General features: G+C 40.9%; 2 protein-coding genes and 1 pseudogene across 4 annotated transcripts in view; 2 read left to right on the top strand and 1 right to left on the bottom strand.

The window, feature by feature from the left end:
* The window catches only part of ABCC5 (ATP binding cassette subfamily C member 5), a 168,255-nt gene extending 156,110 nt beyond the window's left edge, over positions 1-12,145 (bottom strand). Inside the window, exon 1 of one of the 2 annotated variants that reach the window (XM_077754472.1) lies at positions 12,086-12,145. The gene's annotated coding sequence lies outside the window, so the exon portion shown is untranslated. Of the gene's footprint in view, positions 1-3,536; positions 3,556-12,085 lie in introns of those variants that run through there. The other variant, XM_077754473.1, reaches the window with a different exon arrangement.
* LOC144223637 (5-hydroxytryptamine receptor 3E-like) lies at positions 647-8,134 on the top strand. 2 transcript variants are annotated; one of them, XM_077754478.1, is made up of 9 exons: positions 647-713; positions 2,636-2,802; positions 3,573-3,617; positions 5,684-5,793; positions 5,960-6,129; positions 6,455-6,615; positions 7,186-7,390; positions 7,561-7,776; positions 7,905-8,134. In XM_077754478.1, exons 1-9 carry the CDS (start codon positions 647-649, stop codon positions 8,132-8,134), a joined length of 1,371 nt encoding a protein of 456 aa, XP_077610604.1. The 2 variants fall into 2 exon arrangements, with proteins under 2 accessions (XP_077610604.1, XP_077610605.1); XM_077754479.1 differs by lacking the exon at positions 3,573-3,617.
* On the top strand, positions 11,623-12,759 carry LOC144223638 (protein SET-like; annotated as a pseudogene).
* The last annotated feature ends 5,959 nt before the right edge of the window (positions 12,760-18,718 follow it).

Below are 18,718 nucleotides of genomic sequence, written 5' to 3'. Positions count from 1 at the left end.
AAAAAATGTTTTATTTATTTTTGAGAGAGAGACAGAATGCAAGCAAGGGAGGGGCAGAGAGTGGGAGACAAAATCTGAAGCAGGCTCCAGGCTCTGAGCTGTCAGTATATAGAGCCTGATGCGGCGCTCAAACCCACAAACCATGAGATCATGACTTGAGCCAAAATTAGACGCTTGACCAACTGAGCCACCCTGTGAATCTGTGTTTTTTTAAGCCAACTGAATTTATGATTTGTTACAACAGCAGTAGGAAACTAATATGAGAGGTTAAAGAAGGAAATGATTCAACATAAGTCTAATAAGAGAAAAGGTAGAGGGAATATAATATTTTTTAAATGGCTGAGAATTGAAGAGCTGACTCCTCGGACTGAGAGATCACAAGAAGGTCTTAATGTGATACCTATCAACTAATCCACAACCATACACATTGTAGTGAAATATATAAGAAAGTCTTAAGTGCAAATGAAACCTCCAGCATGGGCAAGAACAAGACAACCAGAACTCTCTTTCCAGGAAGGTAACAAATGTCAGTGGTCAACCAATGCTATCAGTATTCAAAATTAGACTCTAGGTGTGGCCTGTGCTCCTTTACTCTAGGAATTCCTGGGTACTGGTACACTCCTGGAGAAGAATTTAGACAAAGAGGATGGAAAGAAGCTGGTTCCACAAAGAGAGATTTCCCTTATTCCTTGTTCTTGGTCTTCTACTTCAAGGTAAGAAAAGGGCAACAACAGGGAAAGAGGCAGAGACTCTAGTTGAACACCTAGAAACTTCTTTCAAATTTCCAAATCCCAGAGATGATCTAAAATGGATATTGTTATTTCATAACTTTGTTATAATAATGCCCGAATAGACTTTCCTTCTCTGGAAGACAGAAAATATCCTTCCAGCAGCATCTGGGTGGCTCAGTCAGTTAATGACTCTTGATTTTGGCTCAAATCTCAAGATTCAGGAGTTCAAGCCCCGCATCGGACTCTGTGCTGTCCGTGCAGAGCCTGCTTGAGATTCTCTCTCTCTCTCTCTCTCTCTCTGCCTCTTTCTGTCTGCCTGTCTCTCTCTCTCTCTCTCTCTCAAAAATAAACTAAAAAAAAAAAAATCCTTCCAGTGATGTGCCACACAGGAACTATTTTTCTTCCCGTGAACCATCCCTAATTGTCTTCTCTTCCATTTAGCCTCAATGTCTATCCATCTTTCGACACACAGGTATAATTCTTTTTCTCTGCAGCTATGAAACTCACTCCATGGTAGCAAAGTGCTCACTTTTAGCCATAACTTCCCCATCCACTTACAGGACCCAAGGGCTCTAGGTTAGGTAAGATGCCAGAGGGTAGCAAATGGAGAGTGAAAATAGAGTGTGCTTCTCTTTCAGGAAGTTAACATGGTAAAATGGAAAAAACATGGGATTTGGAGACAGACAGACCTGGGTTTGAATCTTGGTCCTTCACTTTGCATCTTATGCAACCTGGGCAAATCGCTTGACTTCTCTGAGCTCTGGTTTCCTCATTTGTAAAATAGGACGTACCTTGCAGAGTGGTGAGGATTCACTGAGAGAAAGTGAGTAGCATAGCGCCTGCCTGGCACATGATAGGTATTAGTAAATGTCGTCTCTCCCCCTTAGGTTGTCATATAACTTCTGGATATGGGAGCATAGGGAGAGCTGAACCAGAGGCAGCTTTAGAGGTCAGTACAAGGAAGAGGAAAAAATTGTACTAGTCTACTCAGTAGAGGACATTAGAGACGCTCCTCTGGTCACTCACTGGCCATGATTGTCAAATGAATATTCATTGCTCATAGAATGATTCAAAGCTTTGTCTGGAGAGCACTGTGACTTTGGGAATGAGTAAGGCTTGATGTCCTTGGCATACAACCATCTCTCTCATTCCAGGCTGTTGTTCCTCTAACAAATTTCTATAATTAGAGAGGGAAGAAAGGAGAGGAAGGTAACACCTCAAAAGCTTCAAACTGGAAAACTGATAGAAGGTTGAGCAGCAAAACAGGGAGAAGGAAGTTTGGGGCAGTGAAAGTGAAATAGGTGTGTTCTCTTTGGGGCCCTGAGAATGGAATCCTATCTGATGGTTATCACTGTCCCAGGGGCAGTTTGCATATAGATTTGGGCATGCTTTGCATGGAAACAGAAACATTAAAAGGGCAGCCGGAGCCCTAACTCTGCTTACCACATTTGCTGCCATCATTTGCCTTCCAGCCCAACCCATCCTCCCTGGTCTTGGAAGGAAGCACCCAGCATCTGGTGATCCTCTTGGTGACACTCCTTCCCTAGTCTCCATCTCATCCTTGGGGGTATATACTACAGCAACATCAAACAAGCCAGGGTTCAGAGCAAATCCAGTTTCTGCCTCTTCTATATTTGACCTCAGGGATTTAATTCCTCTTACTGCATCTCAGTTGACTCATTTATTACATAATGATAAAAATAATTTCTACCTGATAGGGGCTTGGGAGGATTGAGGGAATTCCTCTGAAGGGCTTAGAGGAAACCTAGCACATAGTCAATGCTCAATAAATGTTAGCTATCATTATTATCACAGACTACCCCCAAGATCGTGTCATAGGACCCTCTCACATAGGCAACAGGAGAGTTCTCTCCCTCTCCTCACACATTATATGTCCACTACAGGAAGGGGCAGTACCTTCATCATTAACTGCTCAGGGTTTGGCCAGCATGGAATGTATCCCACTGTTCTGGATTCAGTGTTTGAGAGGAAGGCCTTCCGTCCAGTCACCAACTTCAGCATCCCCACTCTAGTCAACATCTCCTTTACTATGTCTGCCATCCTAGATGTGGTGAGTGCTGACCCCTCTAACCCTTAATTTTTTCCCAACCTGGCAAAACAACCCCAAAAGCCCTTGTCCACATTGTACCTTCCTCCATCACTGCTAAATGTCATTTGCCCTGTGGGAATCTCAAAGAAGCTCTGTCTGGTTCAACAGGATGAGGTATAACAGCACATGGAAGAGAATTTCTTTTCTTTCTCACCCAGTGATTCTCTCCCCTGACTGTATACCACTGTTCAGGCTCCACTCCCAGAGCTTCTGACTGGATGGAACCCAGACTTCAGTAGTTTTAAAGCTCCTCAAGTGATTCTAAGATACAGCCAGGGTTGAAAAAACACTACTCTAATCCAACCCCTGCTGTGAATTCTCCCCAACCATGGCCCAACACCTCTGTTTTAATTAAGCTTTTGTCCTTGACCTACATGTTGACCTTGATCACAGCACCATTTTTACATACCTGAGGGGTTGGTAAACAAAAATGGGGAGTGGGAGGGGTACCTGGGTAGCTCAGTTGGTTAGGCAGTGGACTCTTTACTCTTGATTTTGGCTCCATGGTTTGTGGGTTCAAGGCCTGTGTCTGGTTCCGCACTATCAGTGCAGAGCTTGCTTGGAATTCTCTCTTTCCTTCTCTCTCTCTGCCCACACCCCCACCCCTGCCCGCTCACAGGCATGCACTCTCTTTTTCTCTCTCAAAAATAAACTTTAAAAAAATGGGGAGTGGGAGGGATGGACAGACTTCTTACCCATTTCATACTGGAAACAGGAAATTCTTTTGGCAGGATGAACAGCTACAGCTCTTGTCATCATTCCTGTGGCTGGAAATGGTATGGCCAATATTGTTTATTCTCTCCCTTCATTTACAGTCAGAAAGGATTTTAAACAAAGATATAATTATGACCTTTATGTACCTAACAATATATCTCTGAAACACATGAGGGAGAAATTGAAAAATCTCAATCATGGTGAGAGGCTTCAATATACTGCTTTCAAAAATCAAGTAGAAAAAGCATAAAAACACTGCGATTTTTAACAGCACAACTAAGAAACTTGATTTAATAAACATCAAACTTTGTACCAATGATCATTCATAACCTTTTCTGATACAAATGGAATATTTTCCCACACTGACTATATTTTGGGCCACAAAGAAGACCTCGACAAACTCAAAAAAAGCAGAAATTATCTACACCACAATCTGATCACAATACAAGAAAATGAAACTAACTGGAAAAAGAGAGCCCTCCCCCAGAAAGCCTTATTTCTTGGGAATTTAAAACTAAACTTACCCCCATAACTAAACTTCTAAATACTATGGGCTAAAGAAAAAATAAAACAATTAAATAGAAATGACAAAATAATTAGAAACAAAGAGCCCTACGCGTGAAAATCTATGAATATAGCCAATGTATAACTCAGTGGAAAATTTATATCTTAAGTGCATTAATTAGAAAACAAGAGGGAAAAAATGAAAGTAAATGAATTAAGTTTCCAGTTTTAAAAGATTGATTGAAGAGAAGGAGAGAAGAGGGGAATAATACTAATGATCACCAACTCTTGCTCTCAAAATGCAGTTCCCAGATGGGCAGCACCAGTTGACTGCACCACCTGGAAACCTAGAAATGCATACAATCTTGGGTCCCATCCAGAGTGACCAACCATCCCAGCATACCCCAGACCAAAGAATTCTCAGGACATGGAATTTTCAATGCTAAAACCAGCAAAATGCTGAGCAAATAACAATGAGTTAGTCACCCCACCTACTGAACCAGAATCTACAGGTGTTTTATATGCAAAGGTGATCCCCAAGTGTTTTATATGCAAAGCGAGACTTGAAGAGCACTGATCTAGTACAAATTTTTATTCAATGTGCATAGGGCCTTCCTTCCGTTCTGCCTGTGGTTTCGCAAACGGCAGCTGCTGTTGAAAGTGTCCTGAGATGAGGCGCCTGGGTGGCTTAGTCGGTTAAGCGTCCGACTTTCGCTTAGGTCATGATCTCGCGGTTCGTGGGTTCGAGCCCCGCGTCGGGCTCTGTGCTGACTGCCAGCTCGGAGCCTGGAGCCTGTTTCAGTCTGTGACTCCCTCTCTCTCTGACCCTCCCCTGTTCACGCTGTCTCTCTCTCTCCTAGAAATAAATAAAACATTTAAAAAAAAAAAAAAAAGAAAGTGTCCTGAGACTAGACAAGCCCACCCAGAATTAGACAATCCTTGAAAACGGTTCCCACAGAAGTTTGCCAGACTTGGAAAAGAGGGTTTGGAAAGGTCATCCCGAAGACAAGAGAGGGTGATGCCTGGTACCTGCCAAGGAGAGGAAGACCATGAAGTCTCTTGGCTTCAAAGAACCCAAGTGCTTGTTCAAGGTCCCCCTACAATAAAGACTGGTGAAAGAGGTCTGGGAGATAGTTGAAGTCATGCTAGATACTAATACATAATACCTATGAACAACATTACAGTTTCCAGATCCATTGATATGCCTTATTTCATTTGATACCTACTAATCCCTGTATTTTACACTAAGGAAATTCTAGCTCAGAGAGGCTAAGTTACTGATCTTTCAGCCCTGAATCTCATTTCTACTGAAGAAAGGATAATATTTCTCTGATCACCAGTAATTTCTCACAGAAATGGGAAAGGAAAGGAATCAAAATTTATGAAGAAATGAACACAGAGAACTTCAAGGCAATTTGTAATTCTTATTTCTTAAAAACAAGCAAAGTAAATTTATCAATATATTGACTCCACAAAGTTGTGTGATAGAAACATGTTTATTATTTTATATACTTTTTATGTGCTTGAAATATTTCACAACGTTTTTTTAAAGAAAAATCAAAGGACAAAAAAATAGCCTCGATTTCTATCAGGCTCTCTCACCTCTCCTCCGCCTGGGCTCTAGGTCTGGGATAACCCATTTATCAGATGGAACCCAGAGGAGTGTGAGGGCATCACGAAGATCAGCGTGGCAACCAAGAATCTATGGCTCCCAGACATTTTCATCGTTGAGTTGTACGTATTAAGGACTGGGGATAGCCCGAGGGAAGTCCCATTTTCTGGAATCAGTAGAATTTACAATCTGCCATTGAAGACACTGAAAGTATTAGATGGATGAGAAATGTCTGGAAAGGTAAAAAGAAAAACAAATTACCTGCATCCCACCTCATCTCTCTTACAGCATGAATGTGGATAAGACCCCAAAAGGCCTCACAGCATACGTGAGTAATGAAGGTCGCATCAGATATAAGAAACCCATGAAGGTGACCAGCATCTGTAACCTGGACATCTTCTACTTCCCTTTTGACCAGCAGAACTGCACACTCACCTTTAGTTCATTCCTTTACACAGGTGAGTTGCAGTGGGGGCTCAGGGATGTGGATGAATGAGAGCAACCAATTAAACAACAGAAAATAAAATATAAAGAAATTATGAATAAATGGTGATTAAGGTGTATGAATAGAGGAAAGATTAGGGCTCTGTGGATGTTTAAATATTTTCCATAAGGGGAAAACCCAAGCCTATATTGTTGATTACGATTCCTAGCTCTTGCAAACTTTCTGCCATAATGGTAGGTACTCAAAAATACATGTTGAATGAAAGGATGAAAAAAGAGAATGTAGTTGAATCAACAGGAAACAGTATCATTGGGAAATGATCTGGATCTCTCTTTCAGTGGAGAATATGTTGCTGGGCACGGAGAAAGAAGTGTGGGAAATAGCAGATACGTCTCGGGATATCGTTCAAACCCATGGAGACTGGGAGCTCCTGGGCATCAACAAGGCCACCCCAAAGATGTCTCTGGGCACCAGCCTATATGATCAGATCATGTTCTATGTGAGTTCAGAGGCTCTTGATTTTTTTCTTAGTTGCTTCCTTCTACCCTTACCTAGAATCTCTACCAACCGGGTATCTCTCAAGTTTCAGGGTTTCTCAGTTTTACTTCTTTTTTTTAATGTTTTTTAAAATTTATTTTTGAGAGACAGAGACAGCGTGAGCAGGGGAGGGTCAGAGAGAGAGGGAGACACAGAATCTGAAACAGGCTCCAGGGTCTCAGCTGGCTGTCAGCACAGAGCCCGATGTGGGGCTCAAACCCACGAACCGTGAGATCATGACCTGAGCCGAAGTCGGACGCTCAACCAACTGAGCCACCCAGGCGCCCCTCTCAGTTTTACTTCTGCCAGACCCAAACCTTCCCTCTTGGCTGCATTCTTTTTCCTAAAGCTCACTGCTCTGGCCTAACTTGCCCTTGGCAGTTTCTATACTTATTTATGAAGCTGCCTTCTACATAGCTCCAGATCTCAGGGTGATATCAGACAAACAAGGAAGGCAGAGACACAAAAAATCACTACTATTCCTGGCAGCTTCCAAATCCCTTATCCACTTCCTTCTCTTTCCTCCCCCAAGGTGGCCATCAGGCGAAAGCCCAGACTCTACATCATAAACCTTCTGGTGCCCAGTGGCTTTCTGGTTGCCATCGATGCCCTCAGCTTCTACCTGCCAGCAGAAAGTGGAAATCGTGCCCCATTCAAGATAACCCTTCTGCTGGGCTACAATGTTTTCCTGCTCATGTTGAATGACTTACTTCCCACCAATGGCACCCCCCTCATCAGTACGGTGTCTTCAGTCTTTGGGAAAAGAAGGATGGGGAGGATTGACTAAACTAGCTCAGGAAAGAGAGACATACTGGGAAAAGGAGGCTCTAAGCCTGCCGGGTGGGATTGGAAGAGAGAAGTCCTAGGTGGTGCCTCTGACCCACATGTAGACCTACCTTCCCTCCAGGTGTCTACTTTGCCCTGTGTCTGTCCCTGATGGTGGTGAGCCTACTGGAGACCATTTTCATCACCTATTTGCTGCACCTGGCTACCACCCAGCCCCCACCCATGCCTTGGTGGCTCCGTTCTCTGCTCCTCTACTGCACGAGCCCAATGAAGTGCTGCCCCACTGCACTCCAGAAGAGAAATAAACCCTTGGGCCTCCCCCCTGCCCACCTGCCAGGTAAGGAGAATCAGCACTGCCCACATTTCCTCTTCCCACACAGCCATTTATCTGCTCCTATCTCCTTCCCTGTTCCTTCCACCCCAGGTGAACTTCATGGCCCAGGCTGAGCCTCTGTCTCTCTGTAGGTGTGAAGGAGCCTGTGGAGTTAGTGGGGAAGATGCCAGGTCCCAGAGAGGCAGAGTTAAATGTGCGTCCTGGGTCAACAAGGGACAAGCAGGAAGATGAGACTCAGAAGCAGCACTTGGTTGCCCTGTGGGTGCAGTTCAGCCACATGATGGACACCCTGCTCTTCCGCCTCTACCTGCTTTTCATGACTACCTCAGTGGTCACAGTCATTGTCCTCTGGAACACCTAGGCATTCTATCTACTTGCTCTTGCAGATCCCATCCCAGAGCTGCTTTTGGCTTCCAGAGACCAGCCAGGTCTTTGCCCTTCGTTGAGTATCGAGTATCATAGCCCAAAGATGACCCACTCCCTGCTGCATTCCATGCATCTCAATCCAGCCCCACTGATTAATCTCAATCCAACTCTAGACATTTTCCTCTTATATCTGCATTCTGTTGGCTCCCCTCAGTCCCCTCATGTAGTTCTGTGACCCCCTTATGTCTTCTGCATAGCAGTCTCACTTCTTCTGCTTCCTTACTTGTCCCAATAAATCATTCTTCAGAGATCTCTGGTTCTTTGTCGTGTTTTGAGGTAGAAACTTAACTGTTCAGAATTGATAGTTTCAAAATATCACCTGTGCATCCCTCTGCTTGTGATAACATTTTGATCTCATAATGGACGATCCTCTTACCTTCAAGTCCAATGTGACAATTGTCCTGTCTGGAAAGTTTTAATTTTCTTGAGCATTCTTAAAGACATTTTTCTTATTTGTAGACTCTTTTATTCATCATTTTCATTATTGTACAGGAGATGTGCAGAGATTTTGCAGGTTAGGTTCCAATAAAGCAAATGTCACAATAAAATGAGTCAATGAATTTTTTAGTTTTTCAGTAGATGTAAAAGTTATGTTTACACTATATTGTAGTCTATTAAGTATGGAACAGCATTATATCTAAAAAAAATGTACATACTTTAATTTAAAAATATGTTATTGCTGGTGCACCTGGGTGGCTCAGTCAGTTGAGCATTTGACTCTTTATTTTGGCTCAGGTCATGATCTCATGGTTAGTGGGTTTGAACTCTGCATCAGGCCCTGTGCTAAAAGCTCAGAGCCTGCTTGGGATTTCTCTCTCCCTCCCTCTCTGCCCCTCCCCCCACTCGCATTCTCTATTTCTCTTTCAAAATAGATAAATAAACATTTAAAAAATAAAAATGCTTTACTAAAAAATGCTAGCCATCCTCTGAGCTTTCAGCAAGTTGTAATCTTTTGGCTTTGGAGGGTCTTGCCTCCACGTTGAGGGCTGTTGACTGCTCAGGGGGGTGTTTACTGAAGGCTGTGATGGCTGTGGCAATTTCTTAAAGACAATAATGAAGTTTGCCACATCAATTGACTCTTTCTTTCACAACAATTTCTTGGTAGCATGCAATACTGTTTGATAGCATTTAGCCCCCAGTGGAACTTCTTTTAAAATTGGAATCAGTCTTCTCAAATCCTGAGTTTATGTAATATTCTAAATCTTTTGTTGTCATCTCAACAATCTTCACAACATCTTCACCAGAAGTACATTCCATTTCACGAAAACACTTTCTCTGCTCATTAATAAGAAGCAACTCCTCATCCATTAGTTATATCATAGCAATTTAGTCCCAACTTCAGGCTCCACTTCTAGTTCTAGTTCTTTTGCCATTTCCACCACACCTGCAGTTACTTCCACCACTGAAATCTTGAACCCCTCAACGTCATCCATAAGTGTTAGAATCAACCTCTTCCAAACTGTTGTTAGGAAGTATTGTATTTTGACCTCTTCCCATGAATCACAAATATTCTTAATGACATCTAGAATGGTGAATTTTTTCCAGACGGTTTCTATTTACTTTGCCCAGATCCATCAGAGCAACCATTTCTATAGCAGCTATAGCTTTATGAAATGTATTTCTTAAATAAGACTTGAAAGTCAAAGTTAGTCTTTGATCCATGGGCTGCAGAATGGGTGTTATCAGGCAAGAAAACAATATCAATCTATCATTATACATTTCTGTTAGAGTTCTTAGATGACCACATGAATTATCAATGAGCAGTAATATTTTGAAAGAAATATTTTTTTCCAAACAGCAGGTCTCAGCAGTGGGCTTAAAATAGTCAGTAAATCATAACAGATAAACAGATGTGCTGCCATCCAGGCTTTGTCATTCCATTTACAGAGCACAAGTACAGTAAATTTAGCATAATTCTTAAGGGTCCTAAGATTTTTGGAATGGTAAATGAGCAATAACTTCAACTTAAAATCACTAGCTGCATGAGCCCCTAATGAGAGTTAGTCTACCTTTGAAGCTTTGAGCCAGACATTGACTTTTTCTCTCTAGTCATGACAGTCCTAGATGGCATCTTCTTCCAATAATGCTGTTTCCTCTACCTTGAAAACTTGCTGTTTAGTGTAGCTATCTTCATTAATTATCTTAGCTAGATCTTCTGAATAACATACTGCAGCTTCTACATCAGCACTTTCTGCTTCACCTTGTATGTTTATGTTATGGAGATGTCTTCTTTCCTTAAATCTCATGAACCAGCCTCTGCTAGCTTCACACTTTGCTGCCGCAGCTTTCTCACCTCTCTTGGGCTGAGTAGAATTGAGGAGAATTAGGGGCTTGCATGGATTAGGGTTTGGCTTAAGGGAATCTTGTAACTGATATGATCTTCTATCCAGACCACTTAACTTTCTCTATGTCAGCAATAAGGCCGTTTTACTTTCTTATCATTCATGTAATCACTGGAGTAGCACTTTTAATTTCCTTCAAGAACCTTTACTTTGCATTCAAAATTTGGACAACTGGTACAAAAGGCCCAGCTTTTGACATGTCTCAGCTTTTGACATGCCTTCCTCACTAAGCTGAATCATTTCTAGCTTTTGGTTTAAAGTGAAAGGGGCGCCTGGGTGGCTCAGTTGGTTAAGTGTCGGACTTCAGCTCAGGTCGTGATCTCACTGTTCATGGGTTTGAGCCCTACGTCGGGCTCTGTGCTGACAGCCAGCTCAGACCCTGAAGCCTGCTTCAGATTCTGTGTCTCCCTCTCTCTCTGACCCTCCCCTGCTCGCGCTGTCTCCCTCTCTCAGAAATAAAACATTAAAAAAATAAAAAAACTAAAGTGAAAGACATATGACTCTTCCTTTCACTTGAACACTTAGAAGCCATTGTAGGGTTATTAACTGGCCTAATTTCAATATTGTTGTGTCTGACGTAATAGGGAAAACTGAGGAAAGGGAGAGAGATGGAGCAATAGCCAGTTGGTGGAGCGATCAGAACACACACATTTGCTAAGTTCATCACCTATTATGGGCACAGTTTATGGCACCCCAACAACTATAATAGCAACATCAAAGATCACTAATCACAGATCATCGTAACAATTATAACAATGAAAAAGCTTGAAATATTGAGAGAATTACCAAAATGTGACACAGAGCCATGAAGTGAGTGAACACTGTGTGAAAATGGTGCTATTGGGGCGCCTGGATGGCTCAGTCGGTTAAGCATCCGACTTTAGCTCAGGTCATGATCTCATGGTTTGTGAGTTTGAGCCCCACATTGGGCTCTCTGTTGTCAGCACAGAGCCTGCTTCGAATCCTCTGTCCCCTACTCTCTCTGCCCCTCCTGCTGGTTCTCTCTCAAAAATAAATAAAGAATAACTGGAACTTCTCCCAGAACTGCGTCTGTCCGAGTTCTGTGGACTTTCCTCACAGCATGGCCCCCAAATGCCAGTCTTCGCTTCCACCTCAAATGAAGAAAATAAGACCACCTGCTGCCCTCAAGCCGGAGGAGACATCCACCTCTCAGCACTTGCCAAAGGGAGAAAAAGAACAGCAAGAAGCAATTGAACATATTGATGAAGTACAAAATGTAATAAACAGACTTAATGAACAAGCCAGTGAGGAGATTTTGAAAGCAGAACAGAAATATAAAACTCTGCCAACTATTTTTTCAGAAGAAGTCAGAAATGATTGCCAAAATCCCAAATTTTGGGGTAACAACATTTGTCAACCATCCACAAGTGCCTGCCCTGCCTGGGAAGGAGGATGAAGAGGCGCTGCATTATTTGACAAGAGCTGAAGTGACAGAATTTGAAGATATTAAATCAGGTTACAGAATAGCTTTTTATTAAAAAAAAAAAAAAAGAATAGCTTTTTATTTTGATGAAAAGCCTTACTTGGAAAATAAACTTCTCTCCAAAGAATTTCATCTGAATGCGAGTGGTGATCCATCTTCAAAGTCCCCCGAAATCAAATAGAAATCTGGAAAGGATTTGATGAAACGTTCCAGTCAAACATAGAATAAAGCTGGGGCACCTGGATGGCTTAGTCGGTTAAGCGTCCGACTTTCGCTTAGGTCATGATCTCGCGGTTCATGGGTTCGAGCCCCGCCTCGGGCTCTGTGCTGACTGCCAGCTCAGAGCCTGGAGCCTGTTTCAGTCTGTGACTCCCTCTCTCTCTGACCCTCCCCTGCTCACGCTGTCTCTCTCTCTCTGTCTCTCCTAGAAATAAATAAAAACATTAAAAAAAAAACAACATAGAATAAAGCCATTAGGAAGAGACAGCATGAGGACCCAGAGAGCTTTTTCACCTGGTTTACTGACCATTCTGATGCGGGTGCAGATGACTTAGGAGAGGTCATCAAAGATGATATTTAGCCAAATCCATTACAGTACTACTTGGTTCCTGATATGGATGATGAAGAAGGGGAAGGAGAAGAAGAAGAAGAAGGAGGAGGAGGAGGAGGAGGATTGGAGGATATTGATGAAGGAGATGAGGATGAAGGTGAAGAAGATGAAGATGATGATGAGGGGAAGGAAGGAGAGGAGGATGAAGGAGAAGATGACTAATGGAACACAGATGGATTCCCACATTTCTTTTTTAATTTTCTTCAGTCCTTGGGAGCAACTTGCAGTCTTTTTGTCCCCCCCTCCTCCTCTTGTGCTCATTCACCCAGTTTTTTGATCATGGTATCTCCCCTGCCGGGTAAGTATTCATTCACCCTGTTTTTTGAAGTCTCTTTTCTCTCCCTTTATACCATGGTTCTTAACTTATTTTGGGGGGAAATACCTTAGGCAGAATATAGTGAAAATAATCTCTACCCCTTTCTGTTCCAAATTCATCTTTATCCCTTCCTGTCTCAACGCTTTCCTGTCAATGAAATTGACACCACCGTGCTCTACGGGAAAAAAGAAAACCCTTCTGATCCCTTAGCTCTGCTGGAAGCTGGGTGCTAGGCCCCTGTGTAGTAGTGCATAGAGTTTTAGCTTTTTTCCTCCTTTCTCTGTGTATTGGGCTCAGAGATTACACCGTGTCTCTATATGAATATGGACAGTTAGAATTTACCAACATGTATCTGTCTACTTTCTCTTGTTTAAAAAAAAAGAAAAAATAACATTTTTTTTTAGATTTTTTAAATTTACTTTTATATTATTTTTTAATGTTTTATTTATTTCTGAGAGAGAGAGACAGCATGAGCAGGGGAGGATGAGAGAGAGAGGGAGACACAGAATCTGAAGCAGGCTCCAGGCTCTGAGCTGTCAGCACAGAGCCCCACGCGGGGCTGGAGCCGAAGAACCGTGAGATCATGACCTGAGCGGAAGTCGGACACCCAAGTGACTGAGCCACCGAGGCGCCCCAGAGAAAATAACTTCAAAAAATGGGGTTATAGAAGGTCATCTCAAAGGTTTGAGATGTTTGGATGGGTCAAGTGGGCATTTTGACAACATCGCTTCTCCTTTGGCATGTTTAATCATGATGTTTAATAAACATCCTTGCAGTTGAAGATGACGCTTTTAATAAATTCTCTCCTAATGATGACTTGAGCCCTGCCACTTGATGGGAGAATCAGCAGAACCTGTAGGATCTTATTTGGAATTGACGTTCCGTTGTAATTTTGTTCCTGTTTATTTTTAAATTTTCTTTTTGTTTCACTGGAAAGGAACGGTGATGCTCAGTTTTAAACGTTAAAAATATACAAGCAGCTTTTTTTTTTTAAATTATTTTTGAAAGTGCCTTCTTTNACAAGTAGCTTTGTTACAATAAAACTAAATGTATACATACACACAAAATAAATAAATACTTTTTTAAAAAGGAATAATCCAAATAATCATGGAAGAGAGTGCAACTGGTAGTCTTATGCTTCCTGATTTCAAAACTTATTATAAGCCACAATAATCAAGATAGTGTTTTGCTGACATAAACATAGACATATAGAGGGGTGCCTGTGTTGCTCAGTGGGTTAAGCATCTGACTTCAGCTCAGGTCACAATCTCGCGGTCTTTGAGTTTGAGACCCACATCAGGCTCTGTGCTGACAGCTCAGAGCCTGGAGCCTGCTTCAGATTCTGCGTCTCTCTCTCCCTTTGCTCCTCCTCCACTCATGCTCTATCTCTCTCTGTCTCAAAAATAAATAAACATTAAAAAACTAAAAAAAAGGAATAGACATATTCTTTTCTTTCTATACTGTTTTCGTCCTCTCTACATTCTTTTTTCTATATTCTTTTCTTACTATATATAGACATATAGATCAATGATATAGAAGTGAGAATTTTCTTAAACAGTTATGATTAATTTATTTTTTACAAAGGGACCAAGACAATTCAATGTGGAAAAAGACTAACTTTTCCAGCAAATGGCAGTAGGACAACTAGATTTCAATAGGCAAAATAATGACTTTGGATTCCCAAATCACACCATATGCAAAACTTAACTCCAAGTAGATCACACACCTTGATGTAAAAGCAAAAACTCTTAGAAAAAACTATAGGAGTAAATCTTCATGATCTTGGATGGTTAATGGTTTCTTAGATACAATATCAAAAGCACAAATGATAAACGGTCATCAGATATTAAAACTTTTGTGCTCAAAAGAACCATCAAGAAAGCGGGAGGGGCAGAACACCTGGGTGGCTCAGTTGGTTGAACATCTGACTCTTAATTTCAGCTCAGGTCATGATCCCAGGGTTGTGGGATGGAGCCCTGCATTGGGCTCTGCCCTGAGCCTGGAGCCTGCTTGAGGTTCTTTGTTGCTCTCTCTCTCTGCCCCTCTCCCACCACCCCTATCCCCCACACCCCGATACTCTCTAAAATAATTTTAAAAAGAAAAAAAAAAGTGGGAAGGGCACCTCACTGAGTGGAGCATATTGATCTCAGGGTTGTGGGTTTGAGCCCCACATCAGGTATAGAGATTACTTAAAAATAAAATCTTTTTAAAAAGTGGGGAAAACCTTCCACAGATTGAGAAAAAGTATTTGAAAGTCATATCTCTGATAAAGACTTGTAGGGGCGCCTGGGTGGCTTAGTTGGTTAAGCATCCGACTTTCGCTTAGGTCATGATCTCACGGTTCGTGGGTTCGAGCCCCGCGTCGGGCTCTGTGCTGACTGCCAGCTCAGAGCCTGGAGCCTGTTTCAGTCTGTGACTCCCTCTCTCTCTGACCCTCCCCTGCTCATGCTGTCTCTCTCTCTCCTAGAAATAAATAAAACATTAAAAAAAAAAAAGACTTGTATCCAGAATACATAAAGAATTCTTAGAACTCAACAAGAGGTAGATAATCAATTTTTTTAAAAAGAGCAGAGAGTTTGCATAGAGATTTCATCAAAAAAAGATATACAAGTGGCCAATAAATACATGAAAAGATGCTCAATGTCTTAGTCATCAGAAAAATGCAAATCAAAATCACAATAACATATCACTTAACACTCATAAGGATGGCTATATTTAAGAAGACAATTAATAATAAGTATTGGTGAGGACATGGAGAAACTGAAACCTTTGACTATGAAACTTTGAAACTGAATACTTTGCTGATGGGAATGTAAAATGCTGTAGCCTCTTTCAAAAATAGTTTGATGGATCTTCAAAATGTTAACATAGAGTTACCATATGACCCAACAATTCTACTCCAAGGTAGGTGCCCAAGATAAATAAAACATATGTCCACACAAAGACTTGTACAGAAATGTTCATAGCACTCTTCATAATTGCCAAGAAATGGAGACAAGCAGAATGTCCATCTACTGAGGATGGATAAATAAAATGTGGTATATACATGTGATATAATATTATTTGGCCATAAAAAAAGAATGAAGTACTGATACATGCCAAAGCCTGCATGAACCTTGNTCCCTCTCTCTCTGACCCTCCCCTGCTCACGCTCTCGGCCTCTCTCAGAAATAAATAAAAAACATTAAATTTTTTTTTTTAAATAATCCAAAGGGAAAGAGAGAAATGGCTGGGAGTGTGAGCAGAGGTGAAGTACAGATGGAATAAGATTTGAGTTGATCATGTCACATGGTGATGCATACACAAGCATTCATTATACTACTTTATCTACTTTGGTATATGTTTAAACTTTTCATTATAAAATGTTTTTTAAAACTGTTTCTTGGGGCACCTGGGTGGCTGTCAGTTAAGCGTTCACTGTTAATTCTGGCTCAGGTCATGATCTCCCAGTACATGAGTTCAAGCCTGGCATCTGGGGAGTGCAGAGCCTGCTTGGANCACCTTTGTGTTCTCTCTCTCTCAAAATAAAATAAAATAAAATAAAATACTGTTTGTTTCTTTCCTTTTGCCTCCTTTTTGTTACAAATCCTAATCTCTTCTCAGGCAGATGCAGGCCTCAAACCAACTATGATGATGTCATGTATTCAGAAAGATAAAGAAGAAAAGCACATTACTGGCTCTCAAAATATTATCTACAATTAAACTAGTATTTTGACACAAAGTTTGAGGCAGTATTTCTGTTTTTGGGTTATGGACTCAAGGAACCAATCTATAGGGTTGACAAATATACAAGTATTGTCAGGGCGCCTGGGTAGCTCAGTCGGTTGAGCGTCCAACTTGGGCTCAGGTCATGATCTAACGGTCTGTGGTTCTGAGCGCTGCGTTGGGCTCTGTGCTGACAGCTCAGAGTCTGGAGCCTGCTTCAGATTCTGTGTTTCCCTCTCTCTCTGCTGCTCCTTTGCTTGCACTCTGTCTCTCTCTGCTTCTCAAAAATAAACATTAAAAAAGATATACAAGTATTGTTTATAAGTGGGATAAATACTATCATCTATATAATTGTATATTTATATGATCATACATCATATGATATATATGTGTATGTGTAACTATCTTCAGAGATTTTTTAATTTCCAAATACATGGAGTTTCCTTTTTTTTTTTCCCTTAAATAGTTTATTGTCAAATTGGCTTCCATATAACACTCAGTGCTGGAGTTTTCTTAATTATCTTCATGTTATTGATTTCTAACTTAATTCCACTATGGTCAGAAAACATGCTTTGTCAATGCATGTCAAACTTTAATGTGCACATGGAATGCTCTGGGGATCTTGTCAAAATGCAGATTCCACCCCNAACCTAAAAATAAAATAAAAATAATAAAAAAAAAAAAAAGAGTCACATGCCCTAACTGATTGAGCTGGCCAAGCACCCCTGAGTTTATTCATTTCTAACAGGCTTTCACGTGATTCTGCTGTTGCTCTATGGTCCATACTTTCCATGGAAAGGGTCTGTGTAACACCAATTCCCTGATATCTATTGAGATTTTTTTTATTTAAAAAATGTGTTTAATGTTTATTTCTGAGAGAAAGAGAGAGAGAGGGTGGGGAGGGGCAGAGAGAGAGAGAGGGTGGGGAGGGGCAGAGAGAGGGAGACCCAGAATCCGAAGCAGGCTCCAGGCTCTAAGCTGTCAACCCAGAGATCATCATGGGGCTCAAACTCATGAAGCACAAGATCATGACCGGAGTCCAAGCTGGAGACTTAACCAACTGAGCCACCCAGGCGCCCCAATTCCCTATATCTACTGACATTTAATTTATGTATAGTTAATGCTCACATTCTACAGGCATCTAGACCTAATGTGTATTATTCACTTATTGAATGGTATGCTCTAAATATCAAATCAAACGGTTAATTGTGATATTCGAGTTTTCTGTATTCTTATGTATCTGTTTGATCTACCAAACACTGAGGGAAATGTATTTAAAATCTTTTCCTACGATGATAGATTTGTCAATTGTTTCTCATAGTTTTGTCAATTTTTACTTCATATGCTTTGAAGTTTCATTTTTAGGTGCACAGAATTTGAAATATTTTATCTTCCTGGCAAATTAAGGCTTTATCATTATAAAGTGACAATTTCAATTTCTAGTAAAACTTACTGACAGACTTGTTTTGAACAGTATTTGCCTTGTGTACCTTTTTCCATATTTTTACTTTGAGCTTTTCTGAGTCCTTATGTTTATGTGTGTTATTTGTAAACAGATATTGCTGAATTTTAGTTTTTGATCCAGTTTTTACATGAATAATAAAAAGATCTTAGAATGTCTTAACTCTAATCATCTCCTTCCTGAATTATTTTTACAAGTAATTTAGCACTTTCTTTTTTAACTCCCCCAATTCAGACATTAATATTATTTTATATCACCAATATTTGTTTAGATTTACTCACATATTTACAGTTTTACAGGTCTTTTTTTTACTAGGTCTTTCACTCTGCATCTCAGAGCTTTGTTCTGGAATTTTCTCCTTTTGCTTTGATGTAGATCTATTAATAATGCTATTCAATATGCTGTTCAAAATGCTGGAAATAATCAATATCTGCACCATCCAATATACAAGCCACTAGCCACATGTGATTATTGAGCACTTGAAATGTGGCAAATGTGACTCATTCCTGAATTTTTTATTTTACAATTTTAATTTAAATAGCCGTATGTGGCTAGTGGCTACTGCACTGGACAGTGGAACTTTAGAAGTTCCATTAATAAAGGTCTTTTGATGATTAATTGTATGTTTTTGTTGATCCGA

Source organism: Crocuta crocuta, unplaced genomic scaffold (genome assembly GCF_008692635.1).
Source record: "Crocuta crocuta isolate KB4526 unplaced genomic scaffold, BGI_CrCroc_1.0 scaffold70, whole genome shotgun sequence".
Classification (NCBI taxonomy): Eukaryota; Metazoa; Chordata; class Mammalia; order Carnivora; family Hyaenidae; genus Crocuta; species Crocuta crocuta.
Note: the sequence above shows the minus strand (reverse complement) of the source record. Positions and strands in the feature narration are given on the sequence as shown.